This window comes from Orycteropus afer, unplaced genomic scaffold (assembly GCF_000298275.1).
Source record: "Orycteropus afer afer isolate SDZICR_OR568_19922 unplaced genomic scaffold, OryAfe1.0 scaffold00253, whole genome shotgun sequence".
Classification (NCBI taxonomy): domain Eukaryota; kingdom Metazoa; phylum Chordata; class Mammalia; order Tubulidentata; family Orycteropodidae; genus Orycteropus; species Orycteropus afer.
Genome location: NW_006921840.1, coordinates 4,805,408 through 4,825,131, shown reverse-complemented (window position 1 = coordinate 4,825,131; position 19,724 = coordinate 4,805,408). Strand labels below are relative to the sequence as shown.

The 19,724-nt window shown below is 37.9% G+C and overlaps 1 protein-coding gene across 1 annotated transcript in view; it reads right to left on the bottom strand.

The window, feature by feature from the left end:
* Positions 1–19,724, bottom strand: part of NTN4 (netrin 4) — a 164,466-nt gene that overhangs the window by 11,574 nt on the left and 133,168 nt on the right. The window contains exons 6-8 of the mRNA XM_007949759.2: positions 12,258–12,471; positions 10,437–10,552; positions 2,238–2,306 (exon numbers count right to left, since the gene is read on the bottom strand). Coding sequence (XP_007947950.1) covers positions 2,238–2,306; positions 10,437–10,552; positions 12,258–12,471 — 399 coding nt within the window. The remainder of the gene's footprint in view (positions 1–2,237; positions 2,307–10,436; positions 10,553–12,257; positions 12,472–19,724) is intronic.

Below are 19,724 nucleotides of genomic sequence, written 5' to 3'. Positions count from 1 at the left end.
ATGAGGCAGCTCTTTCCCAGTCCTATTTTGAGTGCCTTCTGACCCAAGGGGCTCATCTTCCTGCACTGTGTTGGACAATGTTTCCAAGCTATTCATAAAGTTGCCCAGTATTGTATCAGACAGTGTTTCTCTGCTATTCATAAGGTTTTACCTGGCCAATTTTTTTGACAAGTGGATGGCCTCTTCCTTCTTCCTAGTCTGTCTCAGTCTGTAAGCTGCATTGAAACCTGTGCACCATATCCAACATTGCTGGCCTTTGAAACATCGGTGGCACAGCCTCAAGTCTCACAGCAACGTGTAAGCCCCACAGGATGACAAACTGACAGACAAGTTTGTCTCCCTTAGCTATTGGAAACCTCTCTGCCTGCCCCTTACCTAATTCCTACCTGGATCCTGCCACTCTCGTGGTCCCTGGCCTCTACCTGCCTTTCCTGGCTCTGGGGGCTGGGGCCTGCCTGCCTCCCACCTCCCTTCTCTTACCTGGAGCCTGCAGCTCTTGTTGTCCCCAGGCTGCTCCCTCCCTTTCCTGGCTCTGGGGTCTGGGTCCTGCCTGCCAAATATTTACTAGTGGGATAAACAAATGAAGTAAGTGTTTTCTTTTAAGGCAGAGAATGGGGAGGGAGAAACGAGTTTTTTTTTCCCCCAAGCTTGTGGGAGTATTGCACTTGATAAGACCAAAATATTTCATTACATCTTTAAGAACATTCAAATTCTTTTAAGTGGAAAGTAATTCTCTTGTATTAAAAGATAGCAATGTGGCTGTTTGTAAATTGTCAGAGAGCTACCAAGTTATATGATAATGAGACTTAGTGGACATTTTCACTGAACAAACTGACTTTCAACTAAATTGTCTTTTTTTTTTTTTTTTGCCTTTGGTAGTAAATGCCATTCCCTCTCAACTGGCTTTTCTTTATTAGGCAGTATACATTTCAGGAATTTTCTTCTATTATTTAGCCAGTGACAGGTGACTGGAAGGAAATGTGCTGTAATTTTAGATAAGATTTATGAACTTTATAGCATTTACTTTTTTTTTTTTACATCCTTTATGAGATTAGATACAATGTTATCGAGAACCTGAACACTTGATTTCAGAAATCATAGTTTAAAATTTTCTCTTCAGTGCAGTATATATTTTAGTCCAAATAAATTATGGTACAATAAAAAGCCTCAGACATGAAGTCAAGATATGGTAAGATATCTTTAATGTGCTTAATAATAAACATAAAGCCATTTAGAATTTGAAGACAGTAACAATCTTTACTCAGGGTAGTGCCATTTTCCTTTTTCTATATGGTGTATTTTCTTGGTATGTGAAATGGAGGTGAGTATAGAGAGTGTTCAGAGAAGTTAGAAAAGAGACACAGGCAGAGAGCTAGTCTCATTGCCTCTCAAATAGCCATCCTCTTATTCCTCCCTTCCTTTTACAGAGCATCTAGTATGTGTAGGTATTGTCCTGTGTGCTTTTCAAAGCTCTCATTTCCTGAGGAAGGTGGCATTATCCCTATTTTACAGATGAGGAAACAGGTTTGGAGAAGTTAAGTTATTCACCCAATAAACCAGAAGTCAAATCCATATCTGTCTGAATCCAAAACCTATGTTCATAATCACTGTGAAATAATTCTGCCTTAAACTGATTTCTGCTTAGTATTGTTGTTGTTGTTGGTGGTGCTTTTAAGTCAATTCCAACTCATAGCAGCTCCATGTGACAGAGTAGAACTGCCCCATGGGGTTTTCTTGGCTGTAATCTTTACAAAAGCAAATTGCCAGGTCTTTTTCCAGCAGAGCTTTTGGGTGGATTCAAACTACCAACCCTTCGGTCAGCAACCAAGAACTTATTCATCACACTACCAGGCTCCTTCTGTTTAGTATTAGTACATGATAAACTAGCATGGGGATTATTTATGTGGCTAGAGAATACCATTTTGAATAATAAGATACGAAGCATTCGTAAGAAAGGATTGTATGTCATGATTTTTTTCTTTTTGTTATGTTTGCCTTTTTTCCTTATAGTATAATAATACTGCTTTTGCTCTACTAGCCTCCTAACCTTACAGGGATACTCAACACTGTCTACATTAGGAAAATCTAGGTCAAGACCAGAATTGTGTTTAGTCTCATTATATAAGATTATTGATTTAATGTATTGAGAAAATCATAGGACAGCCTCCAACTTCCTAAAATACTCATTTTACTGAATTTTAAAAGTTCTCAGAAGCATTCAAGAACTTCAAACTCACCGTATGAATATTTCATTCCACAGAATGCCTTAGAGTTTCCTAACACCTGTTCCTTACATTCACATTTGCCTGTAGAAAGTAAATGAAAAACTGTGTTAGTTATTTAGAAAGAAAATAAAGAAATCAGCAAGTAAACACAGGTGGCACAACTCTTTGAGGTTTGAGTGATTAATACAACATAACCCACAAATAGTAAAAAGCCCACAAAAAGTCAGTGAAAAGAAGTAGAATCTCTTTCTGAATGGAATTAGTTATCATTCAATAAAATATTAACCTAAGGAAAATATAGAAAGGTAGAAAGGTAGAAACAATTACATAGTTCAATATTTGTAATGGATGTTATGATAAATACAGTCCAATATTAGTATTCTACACTAGTGGAAAGGAAAAACTTTCCTTTATACAATTAGGGCCTGAATGGGTAACCTATAGAAAACAATTGTCTTTTTCCAATTAATATTCCATACGGCAAAAATAAAATAAAATAAAATGGCTGGACAGTTCATTGAAGATAATGCCACTCAATATTTTTAAAAAATGTTTATTGTGATTTGGGTGAAAATTTACAGAGCAAATTCATTTTCCATACAGCAGTTCATATACATTTTGTCTCATGACATTGACTGCAATTCCCCACAATGCAACAGTTCTCTTCCTTCCTGTAGTTACCTCTTCCCTGTTTCCTTCCCTCCCATGAACTCCTGCCCCCACCCCAGCTGTCTCCCTGGGCAAACACTGCCCTTCTATTCTCCCATGATTGATCACTCCAAAGTGTATCTACCTGATGTAAGTGTTCAGCCCATATGCCTGTCTATTGTTTGGCTGGAAGCTTCAGGAGTGGGTTCAATTCCAGACCTGAAGGGCAGCCAGAGGCCATAGTCTCAGGGGTCTCACCGGGCTCCATCGGACTAGCAAGCTTGGTCCTTTTTTTTTTTTTATGATTTTGAGTTTTCTTCCACATTGTTCTCCCACCCTAATCAGGACCTCCTGCACTGATCCCCCTCCGAGTGGTTGACAGTGGTAGCCAGGCACCATCTAGTTCTTCTGGTCTTATGGTCATATAGGCTGAGGACTGCATGGTCTACCAGTCCCTTGGACTAATTGTTTCTATGTGTCTTTGGTTTTCTTCATTCTTCCTTGTTCTGAATGAGGAGAGACCCATCATTGCATCTAGATGGCTGCTTGCAAGCTGTTAAGATCCCAGTTGCTATTCACCATAGTAGGGTATAGAACAATATTTTTGTGTAGTATGTTATGCCAACTGAGCTTGATGTTCCCTGCTACCATGGTCCCTATCCCACAGCTTCAACTACTCACTCCCTTCAGGTAACTGGTTGTAGCCAAGAAGTTGCTACAGCTTTGTCCCTTGTCAACTCTACTATTCACCTGGACATTCTTATAGCACATACAAACACACTTGTAGAAACATCATCTGCCAACCCTATAATGCCACCCAATTTTATAAGTATTTATTATTTATGTGCAAGGTATGGTGATTTATAAAAATGCAACATATAATTCTTGCCTTCAAGCAAATAAAACAAGTATTAAAAAGTAATGTGTTCTAAGAGAGGTACAATATGACTTGGGGAGATCACATATGTTTAGAAAGATTGAAAAGGTTTCATATCTGAAAAAGAATCTAAAATAGACTTTGAAGAATAAGGAGGATATTCCCCCCCATAGTTAAAACTATGTGTTACCACTATTATGTGCAAGACATTTGCCAGGCACTGTGGAAGATTTCCAAAATGCCTTTGCACGCAGTCTTCATATACCATTCTCATGCTTATTTATGTGTCTGTTTCATATTTAGAGTGTGTTCTTTGATAACAATGATTATGTCTTATTTATCTTTATATCCCTACATCCTAGAATGAGTAGGATTTTAATTTTTACTGATTTAAAAATTAGATGTGATTTTCCTCCTTCCTTCTCCCTTCCTTTTGCCCTCATGCAATTTGTTTCATTTCATAGGCACTGAGCAGTAATAACAATGGTAGCTAATTCTTGCTGAGGGAATTCTGGTGGTATAGTGTCTAAGGCATCGGACTGCTAACCAGAAGGCTGGCAGTTCAAACCCACCAGCCACTCCTCGGAAGGAAGGTTGGGCAATCAGCCACTCCTTGGAAGGAAGGTTCGGCAATCTACTTCCATAGTGATACTGCCTTGGAAACCCAAGGAGGGGTTGCTGTGAGTCAGATCCGACTCGACGGCACACAACAACAACAACAACAACATAGGAGCTTTGATGGTATAGTGTTTAAGCCATTTGGCTGCTAACCAAAACGTCCGTGGTTTGAACCCACCAGCATCTCCATGGAAGGAAGATGAGACAGTCTGCTTCTGCAAAGATCTATAGCCTTGGAAATCCAGTGAGGGACTATATGAGTCAGAGTCGACTTGATGGCAGTGAGTTTGGTTTGGTTTGGAAAGCCTCTATAGAAATTAGAGAATGAGATTTATAAGTAGAAAATCACAGTGGAATTTAACAGTGGGAAAGAGAAATCAAAGGTGTTTTATTTCAGCTATCATGACTTGTTAAATAATATTGCTTACCAACTAAACATAGCAGAAAAGATAACTTATTCAGAAGTCTTTTTTTAAAAGCATTTTATCGAAATACAATTTATGTACAGTGAAATACAAAACTAAAGTGACATGGGTCAATGCATTTTTTTTTCAGTGTTCCCTCCCCTCCCCTTCCACCCCTAGAAACTAACAAAGAAAGTTTCCCTCCATATATAAATCTTTCCTTGACTCTCCACAACAACGAATTAATAATATTTGTTTTTCTGTGATTGACTTATTTCACTCAGCATAATGTCCTCTAAGTTCATCCATATTATGCGGTGTTTTGCAGACTTTACCTTATTCTTTAGTGCTGCATAGCATTTCATTATGTATATGTACCATAGTTTGGTCATCCACTCTTCCGCTGATGGGCACATAGGTTGTTTCCATCTTTTTGCTATTGTAAATAGTGCTGTGATGAACATGAGCATGCATGTATCTGTTCCTATCCTGGCTTTCACCTCTCCAGGATATATACCTAGTAATGGGATTCCTGGGTGAAATAGTATCTCCAATTCCAACTTTCTAAGGAATCGCCATATTGCTTTCCACAGTGGTTGTGTCACTTCACAGTCACACAAGCAGTGTATGAGAGTCCCAATCTCTCCACATCCCCACCAGCATTTGTTATTTTCTGTCTCATTGAACCTTGCCATCAGTGCTGGGGTGAGATGGCATATCTCATTGTTGTTTTGATTTACATCTCTCTGATGGCCAATGATTGTGAGCATCTTTTCATGTATTGGCTGACCACCTGAGTATCCTTATCTTTTCCGCCTTCTGTTGTGAATTATAATGAAACCCTTAGAAAAATGATCAGAATATTACGTTAAGTGAAAAAGAATTGCAAATACCTGTGTTTCTCAATAGGTTCTAGATTTTTAAAGGGTTCAGGAGTTTTCTATGAAATGTTTTGTTTTGTTTTGAAGGTAAGTATAACTTCAGTTTATTCCAGAACACCAAACTGCAATGTTTATAATCACAATCATCCACTAATACAACATATTTATTCAATTACTGACAAGATTTCTGAATCTATCCATTAAGAAAGAATGAGCCAATTGCACATTGCATTTGAGCATCTGTAGCCTCCCTAAGGTTATATTCACCATGGTGTCTCTATTTAAAAAAAAAAAAATTATTGTTGTTAAAAATGTATACGAGATATATGCCAGTTCAACAATTTTAACATGTACAGTCCAGTGACATTGATCACATTCTTCAAGTTGTGCAACCATTCTCTCCCTCCTTTTCTGAGTTATGAGTTATTCTTTCACCATTAACATGAACTCACTACCCTCTAAGTTTCTTCTTTAACCTTTTGAGTTACTATTGTCAATCTGATCCCATGTACCTGTTGTTGTTGTTAGGTGCCATTGATTTGGCTCTGACTCATAGCAACCCTATATACAACAGAACAAAACACTGCCTGGTCCTGTGCCAGCCTCACAGTCCTTGCTATACAGAGCCCATCAATTCCTGGAGCCTTGTTCTTCGCTAACTCCTTCAGTGCAGCTTCAACTTCTTCCTTCAGTATCATTAGTTCTTGATCATATTCCACCTCCTGAAATGGATGAACATTGACCAATTCTTTTTGATATTGTGTCTCTGTAGGAAGGTGTATTCCTTCCATCTTCTTTTGATGTTTCATGCTTCATGCACTATTTTGCCTTTATAATCTTTCAGTACTGTAACTCGAGGCTTGATTTTTTTCTTCAGTTCTTTCAGCTTTAGAAATGCTGAGCTTGTTCTTCCCTTTTGGTTTACTAATTCTTTGCACATTTCATTATAATAACTGATGTTGTCTTCTTGAGCTGCTCTTTGAGATCTTCTGTTCAGCTGTTTTATCTTGTAATTTCTTCCATTTGTTTTAGCTACTCTCCATTCAAGGGCAAGTTTCAAAGTCTCTTCTAACATCCATTTTGGTCTTTTCTTCCTTTCTTGTCTTTTAAATGACCTTTTGCTTTCTTCATGGATGATATTCTTGATGCCATCCCACAATTCCTCTGGTGTTCAGTCATTGGTGTTCAATGCATCAAATCTATTCTTTGGATGATCTCTAAGCTCAGGAGGGATATAATGAAGGTCATATTTTGGCTCTCGTTGACTTATTTTAATTGTTTTCAGCTGCACCTTGAACTTGCATACGAGCAGGTAATGGTCTGTTCCATAGTCAGCTCCTGGCCTTGTTTTGGCTGAAGATATTGAGCTTCTCCATCACCTCTTTCCACAGATATAGTCAATCTGCTTCCTGTGTACTCCATCTGGCAAAGTCCACATGAATAGCCACCATTTATGTTGTTAAAAAAAAAGTATTTGCAATGAATAAATTGTTGGTCCTGCAAAATTCTATCATGCAATCTCCAGTATTATTTCTATCACCAAGGTTATATTTTCCAATTACCAGTAATTCTTCGTTTCCAACTTTTGCATTCCAATTACCAGTGATAACAACACATCTTGATTGGTCAAGAACACAACACAACACAACAACAACAAATTTTTTGGTCAATTTCAGACTGCGGAAGTTGGTAAAAATCTTCAGTTTTCTCATCTTTGGTTTTGGTGGTTGGTGCATAAATTTGACTAATAGTAGTATTAACTGGTCTTTCTTGTAGGCATATGGATATTATCCCATCACTGACAGCATTTTACTTCATGAACTCACTACCCCCTAAGTTTCTTCTCTAATCTTTCAAGTTGCTATTGTCAATTTGATACCATGTACATAGTTTTATAAAACAACACAATACTCAAAACAGACATTCTTTACTAATTACGCTTAACTAGTGTTTGGTTTAAGGAGCTCTGGTAGCATAGTGCCCAAGCACTTGACTGCTAAACAGAAGGCTGGCAGTTCAAACCCACCAGCCACTCCTCAGAAGGAAGGTTGGGCAATCTACTTCTGTAGTGATATCGCCTCGGAAACCCAAGGGAGGGGTCACTACGACTCGACGGCACATAACAACAATGACAGGGTTTGGTTTAAAGAAGACTTCAGGGAATATTTTTGGTTTAAGATTTAAAGTTTATAGATTATCTCAGGGCAGTAGTTTTGAGGGTTCATCCAGTCTCTGTGCCTCTTGGAAGTCTGAATTCCATGAGAATTTGAAACTGTGTTCCAAATTTTCCTCCTTTTGATCAGGATTCTTTTATAGAATCTTTGATCAAAATGTTCTCCAAGAATGTTTTGAAATTGTGACTCTGTTCTGATCTGTAAGATGGATCCATGGATAGATAAAATTTAAATGGCGGGTATACATAAATACACATTTTTTTTTCTCTTTTTTGAAACCTTTAATAATAAAATGTTAGAGAAAATTATCATAGAGACTCTCAATCAACATGACTTTGTAACTTCATACTTTAACATGCCTTCTGCTGTGTCTTTTCCAAAACAGTTAAATCTCTTTGTGGACTAGAATAAATGAATATGAAAGGGGTAGGAGACTGAGTTCATAAGTATATTGGATCTAGGCCTAAAATCAGTCAGTAGTGGTTAGGAGTTCAAATCCTAAGAAATAAAGGAGACATAAAAGGAACCAGAGTCAGGCTCATTTTTCTGAAAGTAGAGATTGGGTTAAGGCTTTTCTTGCTAAGGAAGGCATCTGGGAGGGAAAAAATCCCAGATTGTTGCCCATAGCCTGGGTTCATTATTTTTAGTAAACTGCGGGCCTCAAGAAGTATAGGCAGGGCCAACTTCATGGGTGTGAGGACTGTGCAGAGGCACAGCACCCCTCAGAAGGGCCTTGCTTTTGGTTCAATACTCTGCCATCCCTGTCTTAAAATTCCTAATCATTTTTGAATAATGGGCTCCACATTTTCATCTTGTACTGTGTCCCACAAATTACTTAGTCCTTTAAGTGAGCCTAGAAACTGAACCAAGTTGCTCTCCTTGTTTTCAAAGAGTACCTAGGTTGTATTAATATAATAGATGTAGCTATAATAATAGAATAGGTATTATATAAATGAATAATTATATAATGAAATTGCCTTATAAAACCCAAACCAAACTCACTGCTGTGGAGTCTAAAAAGATGGTTTAAAAATCTCTGTTTGGAAAATTTATGTATCCTAGACAATTCCATGGATTAAGAAAGAATTCTTAACAGAAATTACAAAAGATTTGGAAATAATGCTAATGAAAATGCCATGTATGAAAGTCTTCAGGGTGCCGCTAAAAAGTTCTTAGAGGAAAACTTGCAACTTTAAATGTACTTGTTAAAAAAAATATAGACTAAAAAATAAATGAGTTAATCTGTACTCACAAAACTAGGAAAAAAATGAAAGAGTACACTTAGAGACAATATAAGAAAGGAAATATTCAAGATAAAATCAGAAATTAATGGAAAAAACTTATCTTTTTGGAGAAAAATGACAAGATATTACTGAAAGATCTTTAAAAGACTGTGTAGTAAGTGGAAGCATATATTATGTCCATGTTTGGGATAATTCAACATTATAAAGCTATCTTTTTCTTTTTCTTTTTTTTAAGTGTATAAAGTCAAAGCAGTTACACCCAAAATCCCAACAGAGATTCTTATGGGACTTTTATAGTTTATTCTAAAATTCACACAGAAGAGCGAAAATCATTTCCATATTTAATTGATGTTAATTTGAATGTTGTTGGTTTTATTATTTGGCTGAGATTTAGTAAAAACTAAAATTAGGCTAGAAAACAATTTATATTTTTGTTTTATGGTTGTAAAAAAAAACCATAAAAGCTTATAAACATAAGGAGTTAACACCTAGCTTTTGCCTTTGTATGTACTGTATTTAAGTTATTGTGGATCTGCACATTTTCAAACCTGATATATCTGGCCAGTTCTCAACTGTATAGAACTGGTTAAAACCCAAAAACCAACTGCCATCAAGTAGATTCTGACTAATAGCAATCCTGCAGAACAGAGTAGAACTACCCCCAAAGGTTTTCTAAGGCTTTAAATCTTAACAGAAGCAGAGCTGTTGGTAGGTCTGAACCACCAACCTTTTGGTTATCAGCTGAATGCCTTTACTTAACCACCAGAGCTCCTTACAGTATGGAGAGTACACCAGAGCTCCTTAGAGTATGGTTAGAGGGAGTGAAAAAACACACGAAAGTGTTAACAGTGGGGCAATAAGATCTTGAGTGTCTTATTTTTTTTTATCATCATGTTTTACATTTACCAAATTTTCTACTTTAACTACATAATTTACTCTAATAATGAGGAAAAAAGAACAACAGCTTGTTAAAATATCTCTTAGCTATATTTCATAGTTGCAAATTTATGAGGTCACTACTTCATTAATAATTCATTACTTTATTAATCCTCAGAGCTAAAGAGTTCCCAGTCAGGGCATCCAAAAGCTGTTTCTTAGTTTGTTACAAATCACTGTTACCCAAAATCCATTGCTGTCAAGTTGATTCCGACTCATACTGACCCTATAGGACAGAGTAGAACTGCCCTATAGGGTTTCCAAGGCTGTCACCTTTATGGAAGAAGGTACCACATCTTTACTGGTGAACTCCAACAACTGACATTTTGGTTCATACCTAAGTACTTCATCACTACACTACCAGGGCTTTTTCACTTGAAACCAGACCTGGAAATATGTCCATATGTCCAGTTATATCCGCTGTCTTACCTGAATGTCGAAGTGCAGAAAATCCTTGTTCATCCTCCCACTCCCAGGTTGGTTCACTATTATTGTGCATGGAATGGAAGTCAGGAACTTCATGATACCAATCTGTGTCAGTGCTGCTAATAAAATAGAAAATAATGAAGCACCTATTAAGGAATTTCTTAGAATTTCAATGATACATATTTATAGAGTTTAAAACTTCATCAGTTCCCATTCTTTTCAGAAATACTGTTTTCTCTCTGATATAAGAGTCTACTCTTTTTTTAAAATTGTGATTTGGATGAAAGTTTACAGAGCAAATTCACTTTCCATACAGCTGTTCACACACACGTTGTCTCATGACATTGACTACAATTTACCCCAATGCAGTATCTCCCCTCGTACTTCCTCCCAATAGTTACCTCTTCCCTGTGTCCATCCCTCCATGAACTCCTGCCTCCTAAACTGTCTCCCTATGCATAAACAGCCCCTCTTTCTCCCATGATTTTTCTCTCCAAGGAGTGTATCTACCTCAGGTACATGTTTAACTCCTATGCCTATCTTTTGTTTGGCTGGAAGCCACAGGTGTGGGTTCAATTCCAGATCTGAAGGACAGCTAGGGACCATAGTCTTAGTGGTTGCACCAGGCTCTATCACACCAGCAAACCTGGTCCTATAAGGGTCTACTCTTAATAATAATAATAATTTATTTTGTAAAAATAGACTAGCGGAATAATCAGGTATGTCTAGGCAGTAGTGTTCCCATGACCATGCATAGGGTTAGCAGACAGTGTTTCTACATGTGTATTTGTATATGCTGTAAGAATGTCTGGGTAGAGCTGACAAGGGACAAGGTTGTGGTGGCTTCTTGAGGGATCTAGCCTGAGGAAGCTACCCTGAGGGAAGCTACCTGCGGGCTCAGGACCATGGTTGCAGGAGACATCAAGTTCAATTGGCATAACCTACTACACAAAAACGTTGTTCTACAACCTGCTTTGGTGAGTAGTGACTGGGGTCTTAAAAGCTTGCAAGTGGCCATCGAGATGCAATGATGGTCTCTCCATGTCCAGAGCAAAGAAGAAAGAAGAAAAGCAAAGACTCTTGGAAACAATTAGTCCCAGGGACTAGTAGACCATGACATCTTCAGGCTATATGATCATGAGACCAGAAGAACTAGAGGGGGATCGGTACAGGAGATCCTGGATAGAGTGGGAGAACAATGTGGAACAAAACTCAAAATCATAAAAAAAAAAGATCAGGTTTGCTAGTCTGATAAATTCTGGTGGGACCCCTGAAACTGTGGCCCCTAGTTACCCTTTAGGTCTAAGACTGAACTCACTCTGGTGGCTTCCAGCCAAACAATAGACAGGCATGTGGGATGAACATTTACATTGGGTAGATACATTCCTTGGAGCAATCAATCATGGGAAAACAGAAGGGCAGTGTTTGCACAGGGAGATAGCTCAGGGGCAGGAGTACATGGGAGGGAAGGAAACAGGGAAAAGGTAAGTACAGGGAGAAAGTGGGAAGAGAGCTATTACATTGTGGGGAACTGCAGTTAATGTTATGAAACAAAATGTGTATAAACTGCAGTGTAGAAAATGAATTTGCTATGTAAACTTTCACCCAAATCACAATAAAAACTTAAAACAAAAGAGGACTAACTCATCTCTAGAATCTTGTCATAACAAATTACTTGACTCTACAACTTGTAAAAATTATTTAAAAAGGTGTGCAAGTATTCCTTTGTTCCACTAACATCATGCAAGATTCTCCAAATAGCTATCAGATTTTCAAAAGAATCTAAAAGACACATAGATGAGAGCAAGAGCTATGCACATTCACCTGCTGATGCAGTCTCCTGTGAGAGGGTCACAGCTCCCAGCACAGTCACAAGGTCTGCAGCCATAGTCTCCAAAGCCCCAGTATCCCACCATGCACCTATCACAGTGTGGCCCTGCCACCCCAGGCTTGCAAGGGCAGTCACCATTGATAGGGTCACAGAAGGTCACTGAGCTGAAAGGAAGGATAGCTGATCCAACTGGATGGCAGGAACAGGCTACAACCAAGAAGACACACAAGAATCAGTGAGTGACTCTAGATTATTATCTGTGTGGATATCAGGCCCAACAGTCCTAAAAATGGTTTCCTCTCACCACACTTAGAGAATGAAAACTAGTAAAATTACAGATAAGTGAGATTTAGTCATAAAACCATGTCTTTTATGTGAAAGCGAAAGTGTGCAAAGAAGAAAAAAGAAACAAATTATTCTAAAAGGAAAGGCATTAACTGAATCAAAGTTATTAACTGTTAATGCTTTTTGGTTGGAGTGATGAGGATAAACCAGCAAAGAAGAAGGAAAAGGAGTGAGTGGGAAAGGAAAAAACCATGAGTGTGGTGTTTTGGAAGCCAAACCATGAGTATGGTGTTCAAGGAGGAGGGTGATGTATCAAGTACTGATACGTCAAGGAAGATGAATGATGGGAATGGATTATTATTGGTGTCCTTGATAAGAGTTTCATGTAATAGTGAGTGTGGAACCTAATTGAAGAACACTCAGGAGTGAATGGGAGGACAGGAATCAGAGCACAAATACAGAGTTCTTTTGAGGCACTCTTCGATAAAGGAGATTTGGTGGTAGCTGAAACTGTGTGGAGATCCAAACTCAAGTGATCTTGTGGGGTTTTGTTTTCTTTTAAGATGGGAGGAACTGTAGTACGTTTGATGCTGATGGGAATCATCCAGCAGAAATGGAAGCGTTGATGACTACAAGAGAGATGATAGAATTGTTGGAAGCGCATACTTGAGCATACCTGAGTGGGAAAGCAGGGGTGGAATCGGATGTAAATGAGGTGTTGGCCTTAGATAGGAGCATGATGTGTTCACAGTTACCAGATGGAAGGTATAACATATGGTCATAAATGCAGACAAGTGGACAGATGCAGTGGTGGGATCTAGTATTGCAAGTATTTTTTGGATGAAATAGGAAGTAAGGTCAAGGAGTAGGATGGGAGAGAGATGTTAAAAGCTGAGGAGAAAGGAGACAGTACGACACAGTATAATTGCCAGGCAGCATTAAAGCAATATTTGAGAGGTTAATGGTCATGAATTTATAGTAACACCAGATAAAATGGTGGCTTGTTTTTCTCCAACCCCATATAGCTGATAGGGTTCAGGATTGAAATAGGAAGAAAATTGGATTTAATATGGGTGGTGTTAAATCTAGCTTCTCAGACTAGAATGCATAATCAGCCATTTCTGCGAGTCCTTGCTATTACTCAAGTGTTTCCCACCCCCCCCCCCAGCCTTTTGCCTATTCCCACAGTTGCCTACTGTTCATGGTTTGACAATTCCTAACACTTTCTTTGCTCCTGGGATACGAAAGATAGCTGAACAAAGTAAAAAAGAAAAAAGTGCTTATCAGGTTCACAAATTCATGTTGAGACCCCTAACCGGTGCTAATTAACTCTACTTACTCAATTTTACCTGGATTTTTTTTCCCCTTTTTAAAATAATACTTCTCACAACGGTTGTCCCAGACCTTCCCAGGCTTTTCAATTCACCCTACCCACTTGATCTGAAGATTCTAGTTCATTGATAATATCGAGACTATCCAATATAAGCTCTTCTGGATAATCTTTTCAACATTTCAAAATCTTTTTATTGACATCTTTCCACTCCTTTCTCAGAGAATCAAGTGAGAAACATTGAGTGTTGGGAGCAATCGTCATTTATAGACTTGCCTCTCACTAGCTCTGTGATTTTGGTCATGATATATTAACTTCCCTGAACCTCGATTTCTTTAGTGGATTATCTGCATCTCATGAAAACTTTGTAAGGATCAAATTATTTTACATGAAATTACATCAGCCAGGCACATAGCAAACTTCTCCTGCCAAATCTTCTCAACTAATATTCTAGATTCCAATCCTTTCTTTCTCCCCTGGGAAATTTGTTTTATTACTTATCTTATTTGTCATTAAAGCTATGTGAGTTTAGATCTTAACTACTGACTAAATGTATGATTTTGAGCAAAATATTTACCCTGTCATTATCTCAGTTTTCTTGTCTGTAAAATGGAAGTAAGAATAGTACCTACCCTCATAAAGCTCTTGTCAGAAGTTAAGAGATCATGTAAGAAAAGCACTTAGTGAGCATAATAATAATTATTATTAGCTAATTCAACACATAATTATCATAGAAGTACGAGGGCTATGCTTACATAAGAAATGGTGCCAGCTGTAAGCAAACTCATCATCTTGTGGGTTAAACAGATAGGTAAACAAAAATCTCTCACACATAACCGTAAGTACTATAACAGAAGTGGGAGCTCTGGTAGCATAGTGCCTAAGGCATTTGACTGCTAACCAGAAGGCTGGTGGTTCAAACCCACCAGCTACTCCTCAGAAGGAAGGTTGGGCAATCTATTTCTGTAATGATACAGCCTCAGAAATCCAAGGACGGGTCGCTATGAGTCAGGTTCAACTTGAGGGCAGTGAGTTTGGTTTTTGGTTATAATAGAAATATTGTATAAAGTGCCATAGGACCTGAGAGTAAAACCAACACAGGCTTAGGGAATAAGATAGAGTTCACTGAGGTCATTTAGACATTTGACCTGGATCCTAAAAGATGAGTAGAAGTTTGCAAGTTGGAAAGGAGGAGAATGTAAGTACTTACTCTAGCCTGGCCTATAACTGCATGTTATGTTTCTGCAGTAAATAGCCCTTGTAGCTTCCTGAACATGTTATACTACTTCATTCCTCTGTGTGCTTGGCCATCCCTGGCCATTTTCTTTTTCCACCTTGTCAATCTGGATCCTGACATGCTTTCTTGTCCCACTCCCTCGGACAGAGTTAACCACTCTGTCCTCTACGTTCCTCCTCTTCTTTGTATATATTTTTATTCTGATGTATCACCAAAGCAAAAAAATGAAACCCATTGCCATCGAGTCACTTCCGACTCATAGCAACCCCCATTGGATTTCCGAGGTGGTAAATCTTTACGGAAGTAGGTTGCCCAGTCTTCCTTCTGTGGAGTGGCTGGTGAGTTTGAACTGCCAACCTTCTGGCTAGCAGTCAAATGCTTTAGGCACTGTGCCTAAAACACATTATTATTTATCTGCTTGTCTTCTCTACTACTGGACTCTGATTTCATTGACAGAAGAATCTTCATCTTCTTATTTTTATTTTCTAGGCTTCAGAACAGTACCTAGTACAAACTCACTAAAACTCACTGCCATTGAGTCAGATCTGACCCATAGCAACCCCTCCTTGTGTTTCCCAGGCAGTATCACTACGGAAGTAAGTTGCCCAATCTTCCTTCCAAGGAGGGCTGGTGGGTTTGAACTGCCAGCCTTCTGGTTAGAAGTCATATGCCTTAGGCACTATGCCACCAGAGCTCCGGTCTAGTGCATAGTAGATACTCAAATCAGCACTCACAGAATTGACCTGAAAGACATTCCAGGCTGTGGGAATCATATATAAAGGGCATGGTCTATCTGGGCAATGTGAGGTTAATGTATCTGGAGCATAGATATAGTGGAATGCAGTTGAAGGAGATATAGTAGAAGAAAAAGCGTCGGGCCCAGATTGTGGAGGTGGCCTACCAAGAAGTTGAATTTCATCCTAAAGAAGAATTTTATTATAAAGAACTATAGAAGTTTTAAGTAGAATCATGACATGGTCATAATTTAATTTTGTCAGATACTTTGGTGGCATTGTGTGGAATAGACTAGAGTGGGGAAAGACTGGTGGCAGGGAAACCGAAGAAATGAGAGATAATGAGAAATGGGAATAAGGTACTCTATGTGAGAATGAGGAGGAAAGACTGGACGTGAATTTTTCAAAGATAGAACTGATACAATTTAGAGGCCCTATGGATAAGGAGGAGGGTGTTGTTGAGGGGACATAAATTGAAATTGAAGATAATTTTAAGGTTTCTAGTTTATGAACCCAAATAACTAGTGATATCATTATAGGACTAGAGCAGGTTCAAGTAGAAAGATCTATGTTGGGGAAGTAAAATATGAAAGAGAAAGAGAAGAGAATGAGTTCAGGTTTAGACATGTTAATTTGGAATGCATGAAGGACACACTAAGTTATAACAGGCAACTGGAAGTCATTATCTGAAGCTTAGAAAAAACATTTGGCAACAAATACAGTTTTGAAAGTTGTCAGCTGATGGTAATGGAAACTAGGAGGGTTAGATGAGATTTCCTAGGGATAATGGTGTATAGAGTGAGAAGAAGACCAAGGATGGAACACTGGAGAACATCCATATAGTACAGACAGAGAAGGAGTATTGTGGAACACATTGATAAAGACCAGGGAGAGAAGGAAGAAAAGAACCAAGAGAGTGATGCCATGGAAACCAAGGGATAAGGAAGGAAAACTGTCAAACAATGTAGAATCTCAAGTCACATAAAACTGAAAGTAGGCCATTAACATGTCAATCAAGAGGTCATTGGTGATTTTGGTGAGAACAGGAACTGAAGAAGTACAGGCATTGATAGTATACTACTCAGATTAGATTTGTCTTTCATTTTTTAAAAACCAGTAATTATTAAGACTGTGGTTTTCAAACCAGCATGAATGCATGAAGTTTGCAAAAATTTCTTAGATGATCTGACAAGCTCCCCTCATCCCTTTTTATCCTTTCTTTGTTTGAGAACCACTGCAATACGATATGGACTGTTACTTTTTTTCTTCTTGGGGAGAATCTCATATTCATTCATTTTTTCACTCACTCACTCAAACAAATGTTAGTTAGTAGTAATAATGCTAATGTTTATGAAGCATTTGTAGTTTACAAAATAGAGTCAACCCTTAGTCAAACATTTAAGGTCCTTCACACTGTGACCCAACCTACTTTTCCAGTCTTACCTCTCATTACTGTTTTATATATAGTCCTTAGTCTAATTGTATGGAAAGAATTCTAGACATACCCTGATCTTTCTTGTTTCTGTGCTTTTATTAGTTTCAACAGGAAAATCCTTCCTCTCATATCTATCTTTTAAAATTCTATCCTTCCTTCAAGATCTGTATCAAATGTCTCCCTGAGGGCTGTTTGTAGAGGGATGTGGGGCAATTCAGTCTTTGGAGTGGTGGAAGTGCTAAGGCAGCTGCTCTGTTGGCATTTCTCTTTTCAAAGATGTAACTTCTGAAATTGAATTTTAATGATATTCAGAAAAGAGAGTCAGTTGCTGCACCCTTCCCTCCACCATCCCCTCCCCAAAACTCAGAAAAACCAAACTCACTATCATCCAGTCAATTCTGACTCATAGTGATCCCTACTGGGTTTCCAAGGCTGTAAATCTTTATGGAAGCAAACTGACTGCCCTGTCTTTCTTCTGCGGAACAGCTGGCGAGTTCAAACCACTGACCTTTTGCTTAGCAGCCAAATGCCTTAACCACTATACCATCAGAGCTCTTCCTACACCTCACTAAACATGAAGCACATAGCAGCTATTGCAGCTGCCCACCTAAGGGTCACAGACTGGCCTTATGTGCTTATAGAAGTCATTCCTTATCTCAACACAGTTGGATATGATTTATTTATTTGTTTTGGAACCCTCTAATGCTTCTAAAATAACATTTCTTATAGCTCTGATTACATCCTATTTTGCATTACAGACAATTGGATGTCTGACTTTTCTCTTAGCCTAACCAGTCTGTAAGTTCCTTCAAGGTGAGCATGGGTCTCACTCACCTATCCCCTGCAGTAATACAGGCAGTTTAGTAAGCACACACAGGCTTTGGAGGCAGACTTGAGGTTAACTCCTAGCTAAATTCTTTATCTTTCTGAGCTCCTCATTTTCTTTTACCAGGTTGTTTTGAGGATTAAGTGAGTGATACTGTATGCCCCTGGCACTTACACTTGGTAGGCAATTATCAAGTGGTAGATAATAGCTCTTTAGAAAATAGCTGTTGAATTGAATTAAAGGGCAATGATAGAAGAGCTATTTAGGAAAGGCAATGGAGGAAAAACAGGTAAGACACATTGTTTGAAAGGCTAACAATGAATATGTTTGTTTAAGGTAGCATTATTTATCCATTCACTTCCTCAACAAAGATTTAATGAATGTGCTAAGTACTGAGCAAGTTGCTAGGGATATAATTTAAATAAGATAATATTGGCCCTTAAAGAGATCCACAGTTTACAAAAATAATTATGCCAAGATAAAAGTGTTACCTAATACAAGGAGAGAGGTAAAGATTGTGCTTCTAAAATAATGAATTCCTTCCAAGATTAGCTTTATTTAAATTTATACAGTTATGGAAATTGCTGTTTCTAAGTTAAACCCTCTAATTTTTTTTTTAATTTGGTAGAGTTTCATTATAAGAACATTAGGCATTTTCTCTTAATGTATTAAAACACTACTGATTTGTTACTTGTTTTAAATTAATAATTTGCAGGGATTATATATAATACGAATATATCAAAATGCTTTGTTCAAAATAGTATGGAAAATGACTTTAAGTGAAATCATATACTTTAATATGAAAATTTCATTATTTTGGAATGGCTCAATCAACAATTAACTGGATCACTCAGTTAAACCATTTGGTCAACTAAGTTCTTGGCAGCAGAGAGGTGAGTTTGATGAGGGAGGTGTTGTAGGACTCCCCATCTATTGTAATATATAGCATTCCACTATCACCATTATCTTTTCCTCTAAAAGAAAATTCAAGCATTTCTAGGATTTGATCTCTCTGTACTACCATGTATTTTAAAACCTATACACATTTCAGGAATGACCAGAGAAGAATGTGATTCTATCACATGTACTAATGGATCGCTGTCAATGTGACTTTTTGCATAATTACAAGATAAAAATACCATTTGGAAACTATGCAGAACTAGCTCCAGGCAGAAAGCCCTGACACTTATCATGGCATACTTTTTCAGATTGCACACCAAGACTTGCCTTGCATACCTATCCTCTGAAGTTTGTGAGCAGTAATATCTGACACACATGATCTTCGTTTCTTATTTTCTTCTAAGATGCAAATATATTTTCTTCTTGCTTGGGGAAAAGAAAGGGATCTTACTAAGTTTTGATTCAGGTTCTGATTCCCCAGCATATATTTCTGACTGATTGTTGATTCTAGAAAATAACCCAGGCACTTACTTTTCCACAGATAAATGTCAAATTCACAACTCCATTAGAGAGATATGTATCCTTAACTTCAGCTTTTTCTCAGACATAAACCTAATAGTGAATACTGAATTATCCTAATATATCATTCTGGACTTAATTATTCCTTTCATTATACTTTTTAGAGTATACACCTGTGGTGCTTTGAATAAGAC